This window comes from Mytilus trossulus, chromosome 1 (genome assembly GCF_036588685.1).
Source record: "Mytilus trossulus isolate FHL-02 chromosome 1, PNRI_Mtr1.1.1.hap1, whole genome shotgun sequence".
Taxonomy (NCBI): Eukaryota; Metazoa; Mollusca; class Bivalvia; order Mytilida; family Mytilidae; genus Mytilus; species Mytilus trossulus.
In genome coordinates, this window is record NC_086373.1 from 79,462,690 (window position 1) to 79,485,077 (window position 22,388).

The 22,388-nt window shown below is 31.7% G+C and overlaps 1 protein-coding gene across 1 annotated transcript; it reads right to left on the reverse strand.

The window, feature by feature from the left end:
* Nucleotides 1-4,185: 4,185 nt before the first annotated feature.
* LOC134686501 (probable histone deacetylase 1-B) lies at nt 4,186-20,956 on the reverse strand. Its single transcript, XM_063546172.1, has 16 exons — nt 20,797-20,956; nt 18,346-18,458; nt 17,869-17,986; nt 16,290-16,364; nt 14,739-14,877; nt 14,179-14,320; nt 13,607-13,699; nt 13,178-13,286; nt 8,694-8,834; nt 8,202-8,310; nt 7,860-7,918; nt 7,303-7,377; nt 6,807-6,956; nt 6,294-6,375; nt 5,351-5,382; nt 4,186-4,660 (listed from the first exon to the last, which is right to left on the reverse strand). The coding sequence occupies exons 1-16, from the start codon at nt 20,840-20,842 to the stop codon at nt 4,584-4,586; spliced, it is 1,560 nt and encodes a 519-aa protein (XP_063402242.1). The 5' UTR covers nt 20,843-20,956; the 3' UTR covers nt 4,186-4,583.
* Nucleotides 20,957-22,388: the final 1,432 nt, after the last annotated feature.

Here is a 22,388-nt window from a genome sequence, read left to right on the forward strand (position 1 = left end):
ACAAAACTTGGACAGAAGCTTCTTACAATCAAAAGATTGTATCTAGAGGAACATTTTATATTTTTTCCCCCTCATTATTGTTTATCCTGCAGCTTACAGCCATAAAAGGCGAGATACTGGAACCCTCAGTTTTTATACGACCGCAAATTTTGAAAAAATTTTCGTCGTATATTGCTATCACGTTGGCGTCGTCGTCGTCGTCGTCGTCGTCGTCGGCGTCGTCGTCGTCGGCGTCGTCGTCCGAATACTTTTAGTTTTCGCACTCTAACTTTAGTAAAAGTGAATAGAAATCTATGAAATTTTAACACAAGGTTTATGACCATAAAAGGAAGGCTGGTATTGATTTTGGGAGTTTTGGTCCCAACATTTTAGGAATTAGGGGCCAAAAAGGGCCCAAATAAGCATTTTCTTGGTTTTCGCACTATAACTTTAGTTTAAGTTAATAGAAATCTATGAAATTTTGACACAAGGTTTATAACCACAAAATAAAGGTTGGTATTGATTTTGGGAGTTTTATTTTCAACAGTTTAGGAATTAGGGGCCAAAAAAGGGCCCAAATAAGCATTATTCTTGGTTTTCGCACAATAACTTTAGTTAAAGTAAATAGAAATCAATGAAATTTAAACACAATGTTTATGACCACAAAAGGAAGGTTGGTATTGATTTTGGGAGTTTCGGTCCCAACAGTTTAGGAATTAGGGGCCAAAAAGAGACCCAAATAAGCATTTTTCTTGGTTTTCGCACCATAGCGTTAGTATAAGTAAATAGAAATCTATGAAATTTAAACACAAGGTTTATGACTATAAAAGGAAGGTTGGTATTGATTTTGGAAGTTTTGGTCCCAACAGTTAAGGACAAAGGGGCCCAAAGGGTCCAAAATTAAACTTTGTTTGATTTCATCAAAATTGAATAATTGGGGTTCTTTAATATGCCGAATCTAACTGTGTATGTAGATTCTTAACTTTTGGTCCCGTTTTCAAATTGGTCTACATTAAGGTCCAAAGGGTCCAAAATTAAACTTAGTTTGATTTTAACAAAAATTGAAACCTTGGGGTTCTTTGATATGCTGAATCTAAAAATGTACTTAGATTTTTGATTATTGGCCCAGTTTTCAAGTTGGCCCAAATCGGGGTCCAAAATTAAACATTGTTTGATTTCATCAAAAATTGAATAATTGGGGTTCTTTGATATGCCAAATCTAACTGTGTGTGTAGATTCTTAATTTTTGGTCCAGTTTTAAAATTGGTCTAAATTAAAGTGCAAAGGGTCCAAAATTAAACTAAGTTTGATTTTAACAAAAATTAAATTCTTGGGCCTCTTTGATATGCTGAATCTAAACATGTACTTAGATTTTTGATTATGGGCCCAGTTTTCAAGTTGGTCCAAATCAGGATCTAAAATTATTATATTAAGTATTGTGCAATAACAAGTCTTTTCAATTGCACAGTATTGTGCAATGGCAAGAAATATCTAATTTCACAATATTGTGAAATAGCAAATTTTTTTTTAATTAAGAGTTATCTTTCTTTGTCCAGTATAGTAAGCAAGAAATATCTGCAAGAATTTTTTTTAATTGGAGTTATCTTTCTTTGTCCAGAATCAACTTAAATCTTTGTTATATATACAATATACAATGTATATTCACTTTTTACTACATGTACCAACTGATAAATTTAAATAATCTTTACCATTCAGTGATAACAAGCAGTTTTTTTACATCATGTATTTAAATGAGTAGTAATTGTTGCAAACTCCATTAGAATATTTTAATTGAAATTAGTTTTGGAATAAGGGAAAGGGGGATGTGAATAAAAAATTGGGTTAAATTTTTCTCATTTGAAATTTCATAAATAAAAAGAAAATTTCTTCAAACATTTTTTTGAGAGGATTAATATTCAAGAGCATAGTGAATTGCTCTAAGAGAAAACAAAAATTTTAAGTTCATTTGAATACATTCATTCTGTGTCAGAAACCTATGCTGTGTCAACTATTTAATCACAATCCAAATTTAGAGCGGAATCCAGCTTGAATGTTGTGTCCATACTTGCCCCAACCGTTCAGGGTTCAACATCTGCGGTCGTATAAAGCTACGCCCTGCGGAGCATCTGGTTTTTGTAGTATTTGACTTTTCGTTTTGTCAGTTTGTTTTATGACTTAGAAGTTTGGTATCTTTGGTCTCTCCTATCATGAAGAATTCTTATCACAATGGATAACATTCTTTTAACTGACTTAGATGAATTTTAGCAGAACTTATCAAACCTCTCAGTTAGCTTACAAGTCAAAGAAAATCAATTGTTTAGATCGTTCAAACCACACAAATACAATTAGTTGATCAACAGTTTTTCCTTAAAAGGAATATTGCAAAATTTTAATATAGAGAAAACTGTTTCGCCTGCTACAAAAGTTGGAGAATGAGACAATAGGGATAACAATCTAGCAGCTTAAACTATTTGATTAAGGCTTTATATTACAGAAGGTGGATAACAGATGCTTCATACCTTGTTTAGAGTAACCTTATGTTACTCAGATTCCATGTATAACATGTTCATTGTCCTTGATCTTATTTTCATGCTTCAGTAACTGCTTGACAAAAAAGTGTGTTTGTTAAGTGAAATACTCACTTATGCATAATTGGATAACTATATTTGGTATGTGGTATCATAGATCAGAGGATTCAGTAGTCAAGGTAAAGTTGTGTGAGCAGGTCTGAACCTCAGATATTATATAAGTATTTATGGGTCAACTATATTTGATCTATGGAATGATTGTAAGTTGGGTTTCATTTTAATTTTATGGTTCATTGGACAATGTTAAGTTTTTGTGGATTGGTCTATTTCTATTATACTACAATGTATAAGTAATCAGGTCCCTATATTTGGTGTATTGAGTGGTTGTAGTTAAGGTGAACATATCAGTCTTTAAGGTTTCATTTGACCTTGTCCTCATTTTCATGGTTTATTTGAAAATGTTTTATTCTTGTGGTTTTATCTATTACTAACATAAGCAAAAATTCATTTAAATACTTATTGTATAGAACAATTGTAAGGTGAACATGTATGTTTGACAGGGTTTATATGACCATGATCTAATCATGGTTCATTGGCTGATTTTTCTGTGTTAATATTTGGTGATTTGGTCCTTTTTTTAGGTAATATAGGAGATAGGACTATTATATTTGTTGTATGGATGATTGTAAAATGTACTTGTCTGTCTGGCAAGGTTCATCTGACAGTAACCTCATTTTCAAAGAATATTAATACATGTAGTTGCATGTTTAAATTATATTATAGTGAAACCTTCATATTGCACACTTTCAACATGAATTCAATGATAACTATAACAGACAAACATTTGAGCATGTTCACTCTACTGAGTTTACTCTAATGTTGTGCTGTAACATCACTGTTCCACGTTTGGGAAAGGGTCAAGCACTCAAAAACATGTTAAACCCTGCCACATTGTTCATGTCCCAAATCAGGAACTTAAAATTCATCTTTGACACAAAATCTTTATTTAATATTAGCACCTCCTGTTTTACTTTATGATCAGAATGATTTTCCTCTCCAATTCAATTTATAGAGGTGAATTTATACCATCCACAACTCCACCTAAACCAGTGAATGGATTGCATTCCAACTTTTGCAGATTTTTCATGTCAAAATGTCATTGTACACCTCCTACTTTACTAATCAGCCTGACCTTTTCAGTTTCTTAGACTTTCTGTTATAAAGAAAAATATCTGTTTAACAGATATGTATAGATTATCAGGTTTTCAGCAAATATTTATTTTTGGTAAAACATTTTACATCAACATACTGTAAAAAGGTCTCCACTTGGATTTGATGAGTCAACATTGTCAATGTGACCTACATTGGTCTTTTCTTACCAAAATATCAGATTTTAAAAAATTTAATGAAGATTGGTTTTTTTTTTCAATTGGTAAATCAATGCATTACATAATAGTTATTAAAAGTACCAGGATTATAATTTAGATGCCAGAAGTGCATTTCGTCTACATAAGACTCATAAATCAGTGACACTCATATCAAAATATTTATAAAGCCAAACAAGTACAAAGTTGAAGAACATTGAGGATCAAAAATTCCAAAAGGTTGTGCTAAATACGCCTAAGGTAATCTATGCCTTGGATTGGATAAAACACTCCTCACAAACAAAATCGACAAGTGGGTTCAGTACAATTTATTTCTTTCACATGTACAAAATTCATATAAAATTAAAATGTTGACCATATTAAATTACAGTTTTCTATTTCCGTGTAAAGATGGACTTATGATTTTGATGATAAATACTTTTAATAGCTAGCATGTGAACTTGAATACTTAAATCATAATAGTCCATGGAAAAAACAAAGGTATCATGATGGTGAATTAAAATTGAGTAAAAAATGTAGATAAATATTTGTCTTCATTCATTGTTATTTGTTTCCTGTAATAATCGTAATAGCTCAGATCTATTTTTAGAACTATATGTTGTCCATTTGAAATTGCACATAAGTCTGTCATGTAATGATGAATGATGTGATGAGAAAATGGCCTCCACAGAATGCTGGTCACAACCTAGATTCAAATGTCCATTTTAGTAACAGTGTCTTCTTTAGGTGCTGATTCAGGAGTTTCTGATTTGGCCGGTGGAGATTTTTCTAAAAATGAAAACAATACATTTATTAGCAAATCTGACAAAAAAATATCCAGCTTTCTACTCATAAAATAAAACTTTCTAAAACTGATTGCTCAACATTGATTGTGGTGTAGGTAAACATTATAAATTACATCTTACTTCAAAACTTGTGTTCATCCTTAGAAGAAAAAAACTTTCAGAACAACTTGTACTTATAAAAAAGTCTTGTCTATAACAAAGTTTTTATGTGTGCCATTTTGATTTGACAAGTAAGAATCCATTGATTTTAGATAATTACTGTAAATAAGGTTGCAGGTAAGCTGTGATTATTGAGAAGTCACCTTATATGTACATGAACTGATTTGCAAAGAAAAGATGGTTATCTATTAACAGGAAGCAATGAAAAGATATTCCAATTTTGCCTAAGACTAGATCTGACATGTAAACAGTTCTGAGCATTGTGACTTCAAGACAAACAAGTCAAAACAGCTCTTGCTGGTGAATGAGATATACAGCTGAATAATTATGTATCAAAAGATCATTTGAAATGTGTATGAATTGGAAATATTCAGTGAAAACTTTTCAAATATATTTAATCAAATGCACCATACATTGATGCAGACAGGATAACAAAACATCATATTTTCTCTTAAATCATGAGGTCATTGCCATATAGAATAAGATATTATGGTATTTAATTAACTTTGCCTACCTTTTTTGTCCACTGTTTCTGTTTTTTCTTCCCTGAAATATAATTTTGTCATTAGCATTTAATTGGACAATTTGTTAACTATGTAAAACTTCTTGAATGATAATGCTAAATAATTACCAAGTCGGTTGATTCAAGAAAATTGTAAAAATCCAAATAAAACTTTTCAATAATGAGATTGAAATTTTAAGTACCCAGTTAGGAACGGGCAATTCAAAAGGTATGACATGTAGATACATTGAGATTATTTACACAATAGCTTAAGGTGAATTAACAAGAATGTGTCCAAAGTAAATGGATTGCCCACTCGCACTATCATTTTGCATGTTCAATGGACCGTGAAATTTGATAAAAAATCTAATTTGGCATTAAAATTAAAAAGATCATACCATAGGAAACATGTGTACTAAGTTTTAAGTTGATTAGACTTCAACTTCATCAAAAACTACCTTGACCAAAATTTTAACCTGAAACTCCCATTTTCATTTTCTATGTTCAGTGGACCGTGAAATTGGGGTCAAAAGTCTAATTTGGCTTTAAAATTAAAAAGATCATATCATAAGCAACAAGTGTACTAAGTTTTCAATTGATTGGACCTCAGCTTAATCAAAAACTTTAACCTGAAGTGTGATGAATGGACAGACCCACAGACCAGAAACATAATGCCCCTCTACTATCGTAGGTGGGGCATAAAAACAGTCTAAAAGATACTACATATACTTAGTTTTGTTAGTCCAGTTATTCAGTTAAATGAAGGAATTCCTTTGTGTCACAAGATAAGGTATGCATCTTTATTTTTTTAACTATGATGTACACAACATAAATATGTATGCAAATATTGTATCAGGATTCAAAGATCCTGGCTAAAACTTAAAACATCTACTTGTCAAGAAACCACTGTTTTAATATCATGTCTAATACACCTTCAAATAAAATTATAAATTACGTTTTTTCTTGTGTTGCTTTTGTTTCTTCTTTTGTCTCTGTTGTTTCCTTTTTAACTTCCTTCTTTTCTTCTTGTGTTTCAGCTGGAGAATAAAAAGTAAATATTATAAAGCAATCTGAGTAATAGTGGTATTCAAATAATTTCAAGGATATATAAACCCTTAATCAACACCCTCTTTCATTTTGATGATGTGAAAGTTTACCGATTTTTCAGTTTCCTATCATACATTCTGTGATATTTTCAAAACCCTGCAGTACATAATAGTTCACTTTTCGCAGATATAAGTACAGGTCAAAATTTTTGATGTCAATTCTTGCATGTTTAGATTTATAGTGTTTTTTCTCAAAAAAGGTCACAAATGATTGAAATTAACAAAATATTTTTGAATTTTAATTTATCTTTCTAAGATGAATTACGTTTGCATTCATCAATCCTTGAATGTTTACACAATTTTAGATAAATCATTTTCCAACTTATAAGTGCAAAGAAGTTTATATTTTTAGCTTGTCTTACCTTTCTCAGATGAGTTATTTTTATCATCATCAGTCCTTGGTCGTTTAGATTTAGGTTTATAATTTTGTTTATCTTTTCTGCTACCTTCACCCTCATCCTCACTGTCAGAGAAATCTTCATCACAAGCTATCCTCTTGTCACTGGCTCGGACTGAAAATATTCAAAACAATTCGATAGAGTTACCTTTATTACTTTTACAACTCCCAAAAACTGAAAACTATATTCCTAATCATAAGATGGGAAAAACATCTATCCTACTACCATAAAACAACTTATTTTTGTGAATTCAATATTTTTCATAATTTAGTTCTTGAGAGCCAAGTTACCATACATGTTATTTTAAATTTGTGAGAGAAAAAAAATCAATTTTGAGATATTCAAAACAATTTCTTATCCTGTTATTTTGTCCATTGCATATTATTTTCTTTAAATATTTGTTAAATGATTGTGAAATTCATTAATCTATAAATACAAATCCGACTATTTGTGAACATACTTGAAATTCTTTCATCAGTGTTATCTTTGTCTTCATCTTCATTACTTTCATCATTCAGAGCATCTTCAGGAATGGCTAAAATATAACAGAACTGCTGAATAAGCTTTTTTACATAACTTCAAAAAAAAAATTATAATGGTCACTTTACATTAAGAGTTATTTCTATTAAATTTTCCCCCGATTCAAAAAATACTTTGAATTATAAATTAGTCTTGGAACCTCTTGATATTTTTCAAAATGAGCAGCTTCATCGTTCGTAAAAATATGCATGAAATACTTGCCAAGGGACATGAATCAACCAATCAATCAAATCATTCACACAATACACATCCATAAGCCTTAGCTTTTATAGTATTTTGCAAATGATGTATCTGATTCTTAAATGGAGACTTTATAAAGCTAGTCATGTTCACTTTCCAACATTCACCAAAAAATTACTTTAATAAAGAATTGAATTTAAAGTCATGAGTTCAAACCACAAGAAAGGTTTTTTCTTAATGTTAGAGACTTTTTTACAATGTAATTTCCAAAAATATGGTAATTGTTAAAAGTATTACCTTGCATCTGTACACCAGGAGCATGAGGTAACATCCGAAGGTTTTCAAACAATCTTGTCCTAAAATAAGATCAACAGTTATACACCATGTTGTAAGTTAACTGCATTTTTATTGATAATAGTTAATCAATTGTGGAAATGTTACATACGTTGATATCATAAATTCATTAAATGAGGTTTACGCACATAACGGTAATTTTCAAATAAAATGCTTAAAAAGTGTTATGCCAAGGACTGTGTTTTACTATTTTATTGTTTTATATCCAATGTGCAGAAAAAACTTTTTTAAATATTCAAGGCAACTTACAATAAAAGTCAATTACAATTTGAAGTTAAAACTTACTTGATTTTGTCTAAATATTCCCCAGTGTTCTGGTTAGCCATGTTTGATGGACTGAGATTTAATTTGAAGTCTGGTCCATAATATTCAAAGTAATCATTGTATGGCAATTCTGAAATCATCAAAAATAATTTAATTTATGAAAGCCACTCAATGTTAGGTACATGTATTAAATATATAATATAGTTTGAAGGGTTTAAATTGAAAATATCAAGTTTTCATGCAGTTCAATAAATATGATGATATTCTACATCAGAGTTGTCACTTTCTTCTTCACATGCAGTTTAACAGATGCATCTCTGAAATACAAATCAAAATTTACAGATGTCTAATAAATTCTTTTTTCTTTTCTTTTCATTAAATAAATTCAAACCGGTTACTTCCATTAAACTAAATCGTAACCTTAAATGATTACAAGGACCAAAACAGTTTACAACGTTTTCATCTTTAAGCAACTTCAAGAAATGTTTGGTGTTACACATTTTTTTTATTTACCATTAGCTACATCTGCACCAAGTGCTAATGATGTCTCATATGTCCAACATCTGGCTACATTTCTGATTGTATATCCTCCACCTCCCAGTAGTAACAAAGGCAGATTCCATTTCTTCATAAACTCTACACACTTTCCATGTCCTAAAATATATTAAAGTCAATCAAAATACATTGACTCAATTCATGGCTTCTTTTTTTAACTGGCACATAAATGATAGGACAGAATATTGAATAAAAGAAATCTTTATGCTGATATCAATGAAAGGATTACAATGTGAGTAACTCTAAATTACAGGTTCAGTAAGACCTCTTTTGGCCCCAAAATACTGTAAACCAACTTATTTTCGCGGATACTTTATTTCGCGTATAGCCCTATCTAGCCCATTTCGCGGCGATTAAATTTCGTGAGGAAGTTAATTAAGAAATATTCTAAGTTTTACATATTCGCGACGATTTATATTCGCGATTTTTTTTACCCGCGAAAATAAGTTGGTTTAAGTATACTTCTAAATGCATAAAACGTTGGGTCTCTGTAAAAACTGTTGAAATATAGAAAAATAGGTAATTAGGTAATTTGCATCGTAAATGAACGAGGTGTTACATTATGTTCATTTGCACTGTTTTCTCGTGGTCACGTGATAATCTTTGAAAATGAAAGGCATAATGCATAAACGGATGGGTCTCTATAACTGTGTCGCTCACCTTGGTATATGTGAATTAAACAAAATTGTGTTTAGGTGATTGTGATGTGTTGTACATCTTACTTTACTGAACATTCTTGCTGCTTACAATTATCTCTATCTATAATGAACTTGTCCGTGTCGTTTCAGTGGAAAATGTTAGTAAAAATTTACAAATTTTATGAAAATTGTTAAAAATTGATTATAATGGACAATAACTTCTTAGTGGTCAATTGACCATTTTGGTCATTTTGACTTATTTTTGAGTCTTAAATTGCTGTACATTATTGCTGTTTACAGTTTATCTCTATCTATAATAATATTCAAGATAATAACCCAAAACAGCAAAATTTCCTTAAAACTACCAATTTAGGGGCAGCACCCTAACAACGAGTTGTCCCATACATCTTAAAATTTCAGGGCAGATAGATCTTGACCAGATAAACAATTTTTCACCTTATAAGATTTGCTCTAAATGCTTTGGTTTTTGAGTAATAACCAAAAACTGCATTTAACCTCCATGTTCTATTTTTAGCCGTGGTGGCCATCTTGGTTGGTTGGCCGGGTAAAAAAACACAAACTTTAAACTAGATACATCATTGATGATTGTGGCCAAGTTTGAAATAATTTGGCCCGGTAGTTTCAGAGTAGAAGATTTTTGTAAAAGATCATGGATATTTACGAAAAATTGTTAAAAATTGACTATAAAGGGCAATAACTCCTAAAGGGGTCAACTGACCATTTTGGTCATGTTGACTTATTTGTAAATCTTACTTTGCTGAACATTATTGCTGTTTACAGTTTATCTCCATCTATAATAATATACAAGATAATAACCAAAAACAGTAAAATTTCATTAAAATTACCAATTTAGGGGCAGCAACCCAACAATGGGTTGTCTGATTCATCTGAAAATTTAAGAGCAGATAGATCTTGACCTGATAAACAATTTTACCCCATGTCAGATTTGCTCTAAATGCTTTGGTTTTTGAGTTATAAGCCAAAAACTGCATTTTACCCCTATGTTCTATTTTTAGCCATGGCCGCCATCTTGGATGGTTGGCCGGGTCAAAACACACAAACTTTAAACTAGATACATCAATGATGATTGTGGCCAAGTTTGGAATAATTTGGCCAAGTAGATTCAGAGGAGAAGATTTTTGTAAAAGATCATGGATATTTACGAAAAATTGTTAAAAATTGACTATAAAGGGCAATAACTCCTAAAGGGGTCAACTGACCATTTTGGTCATGTTGACTTATTTGTAAATCTTACTTTGTTGAACATTGTTGCTGTTAACAGTTTATCTCCATCTATAATAATATTCAAGATAATAACCAAAAACAGTAAAATTTCATTAAAATTACCAATTTAGGGGCAGCAACCCAACAATGGGTTGTCTGATTCATCTGAAAATTTGATAGCAGATAGATCTTGACCTGATAAACAATTTTACCCCATGTCAGATTTGCTCTAAATGCTTTGGTTTTTGAGTTATAAGCCAAAAACTGCATTTTACCCCTATGTTCTATTTTTAGCCATGGCGGCCATCTTGGATGGTTGGCAGGGTAAAAAAACACAAACTTCAAACTAGATACCCCAATGATGATTGTGGCCAGGTTTGGTTTAATTTGGCCCGGTGATACAGAGGAGAAGATTTTTGTAAAAGTTAACGACGACAGACGACGGACGCCAAGTGATGAGAAAAGCTCACTTAGCTAAAAACTGTTAAAATAAAGGTTGGCAGGTAGGTGAAACCTACATGTATGAAAAGATAAATGAACTAGAGGCTCTAAAGAGCCTGTGTCGCTCACCTTGGTCTATGTGAATATTAAACATTGTACACAGATGGATTCATGACAAAATTGTGTTTTGGTGATGGTGATGTGTTTGTAGATCTTACTTTACTAAACATTTTTGCTGCTTACAATTATCTCTATCTATAACAGTAGTTTCTGTGGAAAATGTTAGTGAAAATCTACAAATTTAGTGAAAATTATTAAAAATTGACTATGAAGGGCAATAACTCCTTAGGGGTCAATTGACTATTTTGGTCATGTTGACTTATTTTTAGTTCTTACTTTGCTGTACATTATTGCTGTTTACAGTTTATCCCTTTCTATAATAATATTCAAGATAATAACAAAAAAACAGCAAAATTTCCTCAAAATTACCAATTCAGGTGCAGCAACCTTACAACCGATGATCAAATTCATCTGAAAATTCCAGGAAAGATAAATCTTGACCTGATCAACAATTTTACTTCCTGTCATATTTGCTCTTAATGCTTTGGTTTTTGAGTTATAAGCCAAAAACTGCATTTTACCCCTATGTTCTATTTTTATATGTGGCGGCCATCTTGGTTGGTTGGCCGGGTCACCGGACACAATTTTTAAACTAGATACCCCAATGATGATTGTGGCCAAGTTTCAATTAATTCGGCACAGTGGTTTCAGAGAAGAAGATTTTTCTAAAAGACTACTAAGATTTACGAAAAATGGTTAAAAATTGACTATAAAGGGCAATAACTCTTAAAGTGGTCAACTGACCATTTTGGTCATGTTGACTTATTTGTAGATCTTACTTTGCTGAACATTATTGCTGTTTACAGTTTATCTCTATCTAAAATAATATTCAAGATAATAACCAAAAACAACAAAATTTCCTTAAAATTACCAATTCAGGGGCAGCAACCTAACAACAGAATTTCAGATTCATCTGAAAATTTCAGGGCAGATAGATCTTAACCTGATAAACAATTTTACCCCATGTCAGATTTGCTCTAAATGCTTTGGTTTTTAAGTTAAAGGCCAAAAACTGCATTTTACCCCTATGTTCTATTTTTAGCCATGGTGGCCATTTTGGTTGGTTGGCAGGGTCATCGGACACAATTTTTAAACTAGATGCCCCAATGATGATTGTGGCCAGGTTTGGTTAAATTTGTTCCAGTAGTTTCAGAGGAGAAGATTTTTGTAAAAGTTAACGCAGGACGACGACGGATGACAACGGACGCAAAGTGATGAGAAAAGCTCACTTGGCCCTTTGGGCCAGGTGAGCTAAAAAGGAAGAGATTGATGCCCGATTTATATAATTCCAAGGCCCTCAGTCGGCTCCAGAAGCGTTGAAGCAGCGCATCCATTTTGGGTGGGCAAATATCCACTTTTTGATATGGAACGAGCTCTGACGGCCCCAGCTTGTCTGGCAAAACAGCCGTTGGACGTCAGAGTAATCTGACTAAAAGTCAGGCTAAATTACTGAAATCTTCATAATTCTGGCATTTTAGTTAAATTCTAGACTGTTTTCGTGTTAAACAAAAGTGGCCACTTCTGTGTTCATCCTTAATATTGAAATGTAAGTTGTATTTGATGATAATACATAACATATATAAAGGTTGAGGATGAACACAGTTTCGGCCACTTTCATTTTTACCAAAAACCATCAGAAAGGGACATTTTTCTGCATATTTGGTAGATTTTTCATATTTGAGCTTGAATCGGATCGTTTTTAATGACTCAATCAGTTTAAATCTTTCACATAAACTCATTAATTTAAATAAAATAGACACTTAAGTGTTAAAAAAGTGTTCAAAAGCTTTCGTCAGATGAACCTGAAATTTGAGGCTAAAGTTGGCCCTTACCGGACCTTCTTTTAACAAGCTGCAACAAAATGTATTTAATCTACATGAACATTATTTTGAAGATTTTTAAAATACCAATTAAGTTCCAGTGTCACTATCTTTATTAAAATAATATAACATCTTGTATTAGGTTTTTTTTCCCAAACATAACCTGTTACTGGCTTACCTTTCAGTGTAAGGTTAAAACATCCCAGTCTATCACCAGACAGGGAATCAGCTCCACACTGCAGTACAATTGCACTAGGTTGGTACATCTCCATAACCTTTGTCATCACCTGTAATCAATGGTTATATCAATTAAAGGTAAAACCCAAAATATTTCTCCATATTTCTTTTATTTAAATATTCTAAGGACACAATTAGGATTTAAGATCACAAGTAAAGTTGTGTATCTAAGCTCAATTCATCACAATTTAATTTTTTATCATAAAAATTATCATTATTATTTCATCATTTCAGCAGGTTTAGTTGACTTCATCAACTTTTTATACAATAATAAAGGTAAAATAAGCAAGTAAAGCAAGAGACATCCCAGAAAAAGAAGCACATAAAGTATCAAAATACTTCACAATAGACAATTCTTCTGTATACTTACTGGTTTGAATATTGACTCGTATGAATCATCGTCTATACCATCTCGGAGTGGAAAGTTTACAGCATAATATTTACCTTTCCCTGCACCTATATCCTACAACAAGAATTACAACAGTTGTCAAATGTATATATAAAATGATAACTTGGATTAACAAAAATATCTGACAACACAATAAACCATGCAACACATCAATACAATACTTGTATATCTACTGGGATTACAAGTAATAATTGTAATTCAACTTTTTAAATATGTATATATGAAGTGTACATAAATCTTAAAAAACAAACCCAAATTCACAATATTTATACCTCCTTGTTGATCTTGTGGAATTATGCTTGCCTTAAGTGCCAAGGGGTGGATCAATATTTTTGGTCAAACCAGACTTTACAATTGATAATTATTGCTCTCCACATTGCATTTAAGATCAAATCTTGGAATTAGACTAAAGTGTTTATTAGGGTCACAGGGTCACTGGTGACAATGCAAGTACTACCTTGTGAGCTAGCAAGTTAAAATTTCATCTTGGCATGTCCATTCAGTCAAACCAGGAGAATATTGTCAGTACTCACCCTGAGGTCCCCAGTACCAGGGAAATATTCCCCGTATTTATGGAACGAGACAGTCATCACTCTATCTGTTGTATAAAATGCTTCTTCTACACCGTCACCATGATGTATATCAATATCTACATACAGAACACGCTGGTGATATCTACAAAGATGTAAACATGACACATAAATGATCAATCTATTTTGATATTCCAGTGGCTGATACTTGGTATAATGTTATTCTCAATGAGGTTCTAATCTGCTCTGATTAATTATATTTCAATGGTATATTCAGAATTTTTTATTAATACTTTTAACATTATGAACATTTTCAACCAAAAAAATACAGACTTATGGTTGCCTTTTTGAACATTGTTAGTTTATGACAAAACGGTTTATTTATGGTAAGGTTGTTTTCATATCAAATTGACAAAAAGAAAACGCCAAACATTATTATTTCATTTTTTATCAATCATTTTCTAAGTCCACTCAGCTATAATATTGATACTCTAGAATTTGTATCATCTGTGGAAACGAATAACAAGGTACAATATCTCGACGTTGTATTTGACAAAACTTACTTAAGTAATTCTAAGATAGCCAGTACAATATCATTGACATAACAGAACCCTGAAGCTTCTGATTTCTTAGCATGATGAAGTCCACCAGCCCAGTTAATAGCAATATCTGCTGCTTGTTTGTTCAATTTAACTGCTCCAGCTGTAAGCAGAAAAATATAAATCTGTGAGTGACCTCTGAGAGCATACATGTATATAGTTAGTTGTAAGCAATCACAAATAGTTTGTATAGTGTACATTTGATAATTCCATAAGTGAAATTTGTATACACTGCATTATTGGCTGAATTTAATGATAATAAACTATGTGAGAATTCCTATTAAACAATAACCCTATCCCTATTGGAGCCCTAAATTCAAAATCTTAAAATTCAAAATCATAAAATCTTAAAAAAATGCATATGCTACAAATGCAAGTTTCTAACTACAACAGTCAAGGGACTTACTTAAATGAGTGATTTTCTAAATCACTGAGTCATTTTGAAATATTTTATATGAATTAACAGGATTTTTCTGAAAATCGTAAAAATTAAAATTGCATTCAAGTCTACAATGACAATATCGCAATAATAAATGCACGCAATAATTTCTGAATTACAGTAACATTATTTCCATAAAAATTGAAATTAATAGTTGTCTTTCTTTAAGAATCACCTATTTAAGTACAAATGTAGTACAAAATAATCACTAGAAGAAGTGATTTAATTTTACTGTAGCTTTAGATATAGAATACTAATGATCCAGGGACAAATTATGTTTCTAAACTTAGCAGAACCAACATCTATGTTGTCTAGGATGACCAGGTCATTACAGGTGATGACCTTGTACTGAATCTAGGATAATGACATAAAAATCACTTGTTAAATAAGTTTTACACCTCAATTTCCTTCCCAAAAATCACTTCTTAAAGTATCATTATTTTAATAACCCCCACTAATTTCAACACCCCTGAACAGTGAAATTTTTATCGCCAACAGTAGAATTTTATAACATAATCTGAAAGATGAAACCTTGAACTTTACAGGAAAAATACTCCCACTGCTGGGAAAAATCTGTCAAGAAAGTATCAGTTCATTATGTAAAGCCAATATTACAGCATTTTTCAACTAAAATATAATTTGCAGCTAAATGATTGCATCACCAGCATATCCTTGCAACTTAAAAGAAGCTAAAAAAACATTTTTTTTCAATTTTACTAATGAAAAGATAATATTTAAACCTATGTGTTTGAAATTTTGGTAAAACTACAAATACACAATTTCAGACAAAACTTCAAATTTGCTACTCAAATAAGTGATTTAAAAATCACTTATTTCAGTAAGTCTCCTGACTGTAAAAACTTTAAAAATCATAACAAAAATGTCCCTTGTTTATTCTGTCTTGAGATTCAGGGTCAAGAGAGACAATTTCCATATTTTATATATATTTAATCACATGCCAAGGCCATCTTGGACTACATGTACATAACTATGCATAAATGTATGAACTTCTTAAATTGCATTTTCAAAAATATTAAAACAAGAAAGTTGTTCTAGTCAGAGTATATAATACTAACCTACAGAGCCACCAGTTGACAGCTGACAGAATTCATACATTCCATCAAATACAGGGCAATCTTCTCCAACATTAACTGAAAAGATTTATAGATTCAATAATTTGCATTTATTTAATTTTTAATTGTTATATTAAAACATATTACATTGTTTAAGGCCCTAGGGTGACATATACACGTAGGTGGTAATTTCTGTGTCATTTGGTCTCTTGTGGAGAGTTGTCTCATTGACAATCATACCAAATCTTCTTTTTCATACCAGTATTATGAAAGTATTCATAAAAACTTACATCACACTTATTAGCTATGGCCTTCAATAATGTTCAGCTTTGAATTTACATGTGAAAAAAACATAAGCACTGAAGTAGCAGCAACTATTTAGTACACATTTTTTTTTCGGACGATTAAACTACTTGCTAACTTTGTTATTCACACATATATTTATAGTTTTAGTTGAAGATTTTATTATTCTTTGTCATTCAAAATTTAATTTGTTAATAGTAAAACTTTAACAAGTATGGACATGATGGATAAATGGTGAATGTTTCACTACCATGGGACACAGATAATGCACTGACTTGCACATAATATTCTTAAGGGACAAATAAACTCAAGAACTGTAAAAAGTGACACTGCCCAAAGGAGTAGGTTTCGGTAGGGCCCTAAAATGGCCCCTTTTTTGTTGCTTTTATTTCAAATTAGGATTTATTGACCAAATCGCAATGAATCATAGCAAATACATTGACTAGATCAGAAATAAGACACTTTGTTGAAAATTTACTTTTCCTGCGTTTTATTTATGACGTGATAAATAGTACTCATTTGATTTTCCATGAAAAATTCAATGAAAATGGTCAAATTTCCAACAATTATTGTACAAAAATCATAGAGCGCAATAAGTCGACAACAAAGATTTGTTAAGGTAAATTTAATGTTTGTAAAGACATTTTACACGTCTTGCTTCAATATTTAGTTTGTTGACGCCTGCGCTCTATGTTTCCTGGTTCTAAATTTGGGTGAAATCCAACTGATATTGTCAAATTTTGTAAAAATATCTCAGCTTCATCAATTTGGAGTATAAAAATCAAGGCTTTAAAATAAAAATTTGACAAAGACAGTTCTATCTAACTTTCTGACAAGCCTTTAGGTCAACTTAAAACATTTTTATTTTGTAATTTTGAACTTTATAACTGGAGCCAAATATGGCCCTTACTGAACATACTCCTTTGTGCTATATCTGATTTTTGTGGTCAAAAGCGTTGGGTATAAGTTTCATAACATTTGGTTAAGGCAAACTTTAAGTAAAAGAATAGAAACGAGAAATTCAGCATTTCTTTCATTTGTAAAGGAACATAACTCTTGAACTGATACAACTTATTTTAAGCATTGCATTAAAAGACGATTTTTGAATTGATTGATGCTTGCTTTTTGCTGCATTAGCTTTAAAAGGCTATACTGTTGTTGTCAGCTCTATGGTCGGGTTGTTGTTGCTTTGGCACATTCCCCATTTCCATTCTCAATTTTATACTGTGGAGATGTTACTTTAGAGAGATGAATTAGATAACATTATATATATTATTACATCTCTGCATCTGTTTGTTGTAGTCGGACATGTTATCTGGTCTTATACTCCGTAAAAACTTGATGTAGTCATCACTGTGGAACTTGGTCATTTCTTCTTGTGTGGCTTTGTGTGGTCTCTGTTGAAAAATAATAATTTATAAAAAAAATACTTTTCTAGATCTGCATCTCTTTACTTTAATATGAAAACTACATAGTCATCAATTAACGCACCAATGCTCTGAGAAAAATAGCTGAGAAGATTGTGGGTCACAATGTGATCCACCAAAATATTAATGAACTAGGTCAAATGAATTAAGTGCACAATACAATACTATTTACAACACATCATGAAGATAGTTTTGAAGGAAAGGGAAAAAAAAGTTTGGAATATAATCATGATAATATTATTTATACTTGTAGCGACTCTTATAACAACAACACTTTAGGGACTGCTGCAGAAATTGTATTGATTAACATTATTTATACTTGTACTTACATAAATTTCCATCTTCCTATAAAGTCCATAATTAAGTATAAGGTTGTGTGTCATACGTATCCTGTGTGGCTTCATGGGATGACCTTGGCCATAGTAGTAATTTCCAATGTCTCCTATTCAAAGGAAATATCAATTATTCAATTATGATTTCACCTGAGAAACTGAATAAAGATTTTAGTGGTTCAGACTTGGTATCAGAATATTAGATTGGTTATTCAAAACTCAAAACATTAAAAAAAGCTAGAGCATGGTTTTCCCTAAGCAGAGCTCCAGATAAGCTGCGTATTTGCGTGATCACGCAATACAAATATTAGAAAACCCAATGCAATTGTCCATTGCAGGGTTCAACAACCCAATTAATTCAACGGAAAACCCAATTATATGCCAAAACCATGAGTTCTCAACCCTTTTATTGACTACCGTTTGCGTTATTTACCCTTATCTGTTTAAAGTCGTCGCGTAAACTATTTTTATAATATTTATAATTGGAAATTTCCTGTCGTTCTAAATATAGATCCCTGCATCAAGTACCTGAAATGGGTCCCTGTTTGAGTTTTCCCTTGCTCAATAGGCACACATGTTTTTGTAAACATCGATCTTCTCGGCGTTTATCATGTAGTCATAATTTTTTCCATTGCTCGGGATTTATCATTACATACATTGAATTAAAACGAAAGAGAATGTCCGGTAAAAATATTTCATAGAAGCTTGTTTACGGCTTCTTTTGAAAAGCTGAGGGAAAGTTATGATGATAACAAGACTCATCCAGTGTTTTAAGGAAGCGTCCATCAAATGCACGGGCGTGTGTTACGTTCCATAACGAGAACATTTGCTAATAAACACGGGGTTTCATCAAAATCGAAATCAGTTGAAAAAAGTGAAAGGCCAAATCAATTATGAAATGATAAAGCATCAGAAACCAAAAGTTCTAAATAATAGACAACTAAACCCAGATTTATGTAAATTGAATAAAACAAAATCATTCAAGTATAATTAGAGTTTATATACTATTTTTTATTAATTTTACGGTTAATTAATGAATACACATACCATGCACACAGGCACTGATCAGGCACTGCATGGTCTCAGAATTTATTATATGAAGGTATAAGACGAGTGCCTGTGAATACACATATCTGTTTTTGTGAGAAAATACAAAACTGGCAAAAGGTTTGAAACGGGACACAATTTAAACCTACAATTGCTCCTCAGTGAATAAACCAAATAAAACAGCTAACCCTAACCATAATCTCAAACCAAATAAAACAGCTAAACAAAGAAAGAAACATATTTAAGATGGAAAACAATTGGGGTTGATATTGCCTAAATATTCAATATTGTGTCGATGAAAAAACCCAATTCATTAAGGAGCTTGGTGGTGAAAACCCCAATTTGATATTAACCTGAGGGGTGAATTGGAATTGATAATGCAATTAAAAAACTTTATCACCCAATTATATAAGAAAATGGTGGGTAAAAACCCCAATTTGTGAATTCTTATCTGGAGCTCTGCCCTAAGAATTATTTGAAAAATTCAGCAAACCAACTCATCACTTTGGACATCTTAAACATAGTTCTGACAAAATTAATACCTGTCATCTAGCTACTTATTCAAAGCCTCATCATTTATTTTAGACTTACAGTTTAACTGTTAAAAGGAAATACTTGTATAAAGTAAAACAAAATATTATCTTATGTTTCATTTTTTCATATAAATTTCTAATCTGATTAACAAGCCTCTATTTCAGCTTACAATAATTCTCCAAAATCATATTATTAGCTACTGGAGTTAAAAAAATATAAAAATTCATATTTGAAATGAAAAATCACCCCCCTTTCCCTTAAAAATAATTTGAGGAGACAATGACATTGCATAATTTATTTTAGTTTCACAATCCTTTGTCCTTTGGCAGCATAAAATATAAAAGAAAAATGGGCTTCCATAGATTGAATTTTAATGTTTTATCAGCAAGTTCAAAACTATTGATAATATAAGTAATACAATGATTGTTTCATATCATAAGGGTTGAAAAATGCTCTTTCCCTTGAATAATAAAGACAAAAACTATTTTTAACTGAAAAAAAGTGTTTTTAAAAAATTGTTACTTTCGTACGCCGAGCATGGGAAAATGGGCTTCCATAGTTTTTCAAAGGAAATAGGCGCGATTTTGTGTAATTAGTGTTTTTCTGCAAGAAATTAATTTGGAACTATACTAAAACAATAACAATATGGTTTTCATCATAAATTAACATAAAAAATGATTGAACAATACCATCTTTCTGATTTTTTCATCCAAACGTGTGCGGCTTTTTGGGGCCTGCATAGGGGGAATGGACGCTTCCAACCAAAATTTTTCCTATTTAGTGAGTATAGTGCCACTTTCAGTCCCCTTAAAGAAACAATCGATATATTTGAGAGGTCAGAAACTAAAATATTGTTTATGAACATACCATCGTAATAATAACAGACTCTTTTCTTGCTGTGTTGTGAGGCCATTGTTCGAGTCAAGCGATGTTTAAATGCAGCGCCCTCTATTAACAACGAACGATAATCAAGTGTTCTTCCCGGAATAATTTTTAAAATTAACTTGTATTGGAATTTTGACGAATCCGAAACTAGATGTTTAAACTAAAAGTATCCACGAAAACATTTTAATTGATTGATTAAATCTAAGAATAATAAGCCCCTTATTGAATTTAAGATTAAAACAAAAGGAATAATTATTACTTTTAAACGAATTTTCACTGACAGGCACTTTCCGGCCTCAGAGACATAATCTATATATATTTAAAATGTTACAATTATTGTATTATATGTCTCCGAGTATAACTTGTCACAGTCTTAGAATTGTAAAAATTCATGAGGGTCTGAATGGGGGGGGGGGGGGGGGTCTGTTATTCTGTAAACATTTAATTTTCACCCCTTTTTTCTCTAATCTTAAAAAAAATAAGTCTATTGAATTCTTTAAAAGTGATTTTTTACCCCGAGTTTTTTACGCATTATTTTGAGTCTCTATTTTTTTCCCCAGTTTTCTTTAATCTTTAAAAAAACATTCTTTCAAATGAATGAGAACGGTGATTTCCAAACAACAGCAATGCTTTCATTTGTTTCTCAACAATGACGTGTTGATGGCACGGTATTGTTCTGCATGATTAAAGTGTTAGATCCTTGAAGTAACAAGTCCAAGTTTTCATCAGTTCTTTCCAGTGATTTTGACTACATATATATGAAGATGTGGTGTAATTGCCAATGAGACAACTCTTCAAAGAGACCAAATGACACAGAAATTAACAACTATAGGTCACTATACGGCATTCAACAATGAGCAAAAGCCAATCGCATAGTTAGCTAGAAACAGGGGCGGATTCAGTTTTTTTTTAAAGAGGGGCCGTAGTTTGTAAAGATAGCCGAACGGAGCGAGGCGAAATTATTTTTTGGCCCCTTTTTAGGACTAAAAACATAAAATCAGTGAAATATGCACTTTTTAAACGGTTCCTGGTGTGGGGCATGCATATTTTGTAGTTGCTGGTCAGGTGTAAGGGTTGGTCATCATTTAGATGCTGTATCTTCCTATTAATTTCTAATCTTAAATGATAGTTTGGATCCAAGAGCTATGTACTGCTACATTTAATGTGTGATTTGTCAGTAAAACAAAGGCATGGAAAATTTTCGCACGTTTGTCGTAAGTTAAGTTAAAATAACCTCACAGAGTTCTTTTTGTTAACAAGATATACGCTGGGCTATTCGATTGAATTTGGAATAAGACCGACACGAGTTAAAAAAGACAAACAAGCAATTCTTATCCAACTGTTTGGTTGATACGTTTCACCCAACAACATTAAGGGAAGTAAAGGGTTCCAAATCAATCAAAGGCTAAGAATGAGTCTGAAATGACAACGAATTTATGAATGCCCGCTGAAAAATGAAGACATAAAGGCCACACCCAGCAGGCAGGTTGCAGTCTGGTCTTGAAAAAAGTATTCCATATTTATCAGTTCGGCGAAACAGACATTCCGGTCAGACAGGAAAACCCCTGCATGCC

What these genes read in the sequence shown, in the direction of transcription:
- LOC134686501 (XM_063546172.1), bottom strand. Translation starts at nt 20,842, where the DNA reads ATGGCCTCACAACACAGCAAGAAAAGAGTCTGTTATTATTACGATG. An exon ending in CTGGTACTGGGGACCTCAGG is followed by an intron (nt 13,700 to 14,178) that starts GTGAGTACTGAC and finishes TTCTTGTTGTAG; the next exon opens with GATATAGGTGCAGGGAAAGG. An exon ending in AAATAACTCATCTGAGAAAG is followed by an intron (nt 6,376 to 6,806) that starts GTAAGACAAGCT and finishes TTTATTCTCCAG; the next exon opens with CTGAAACACAAGAAGAAAAG.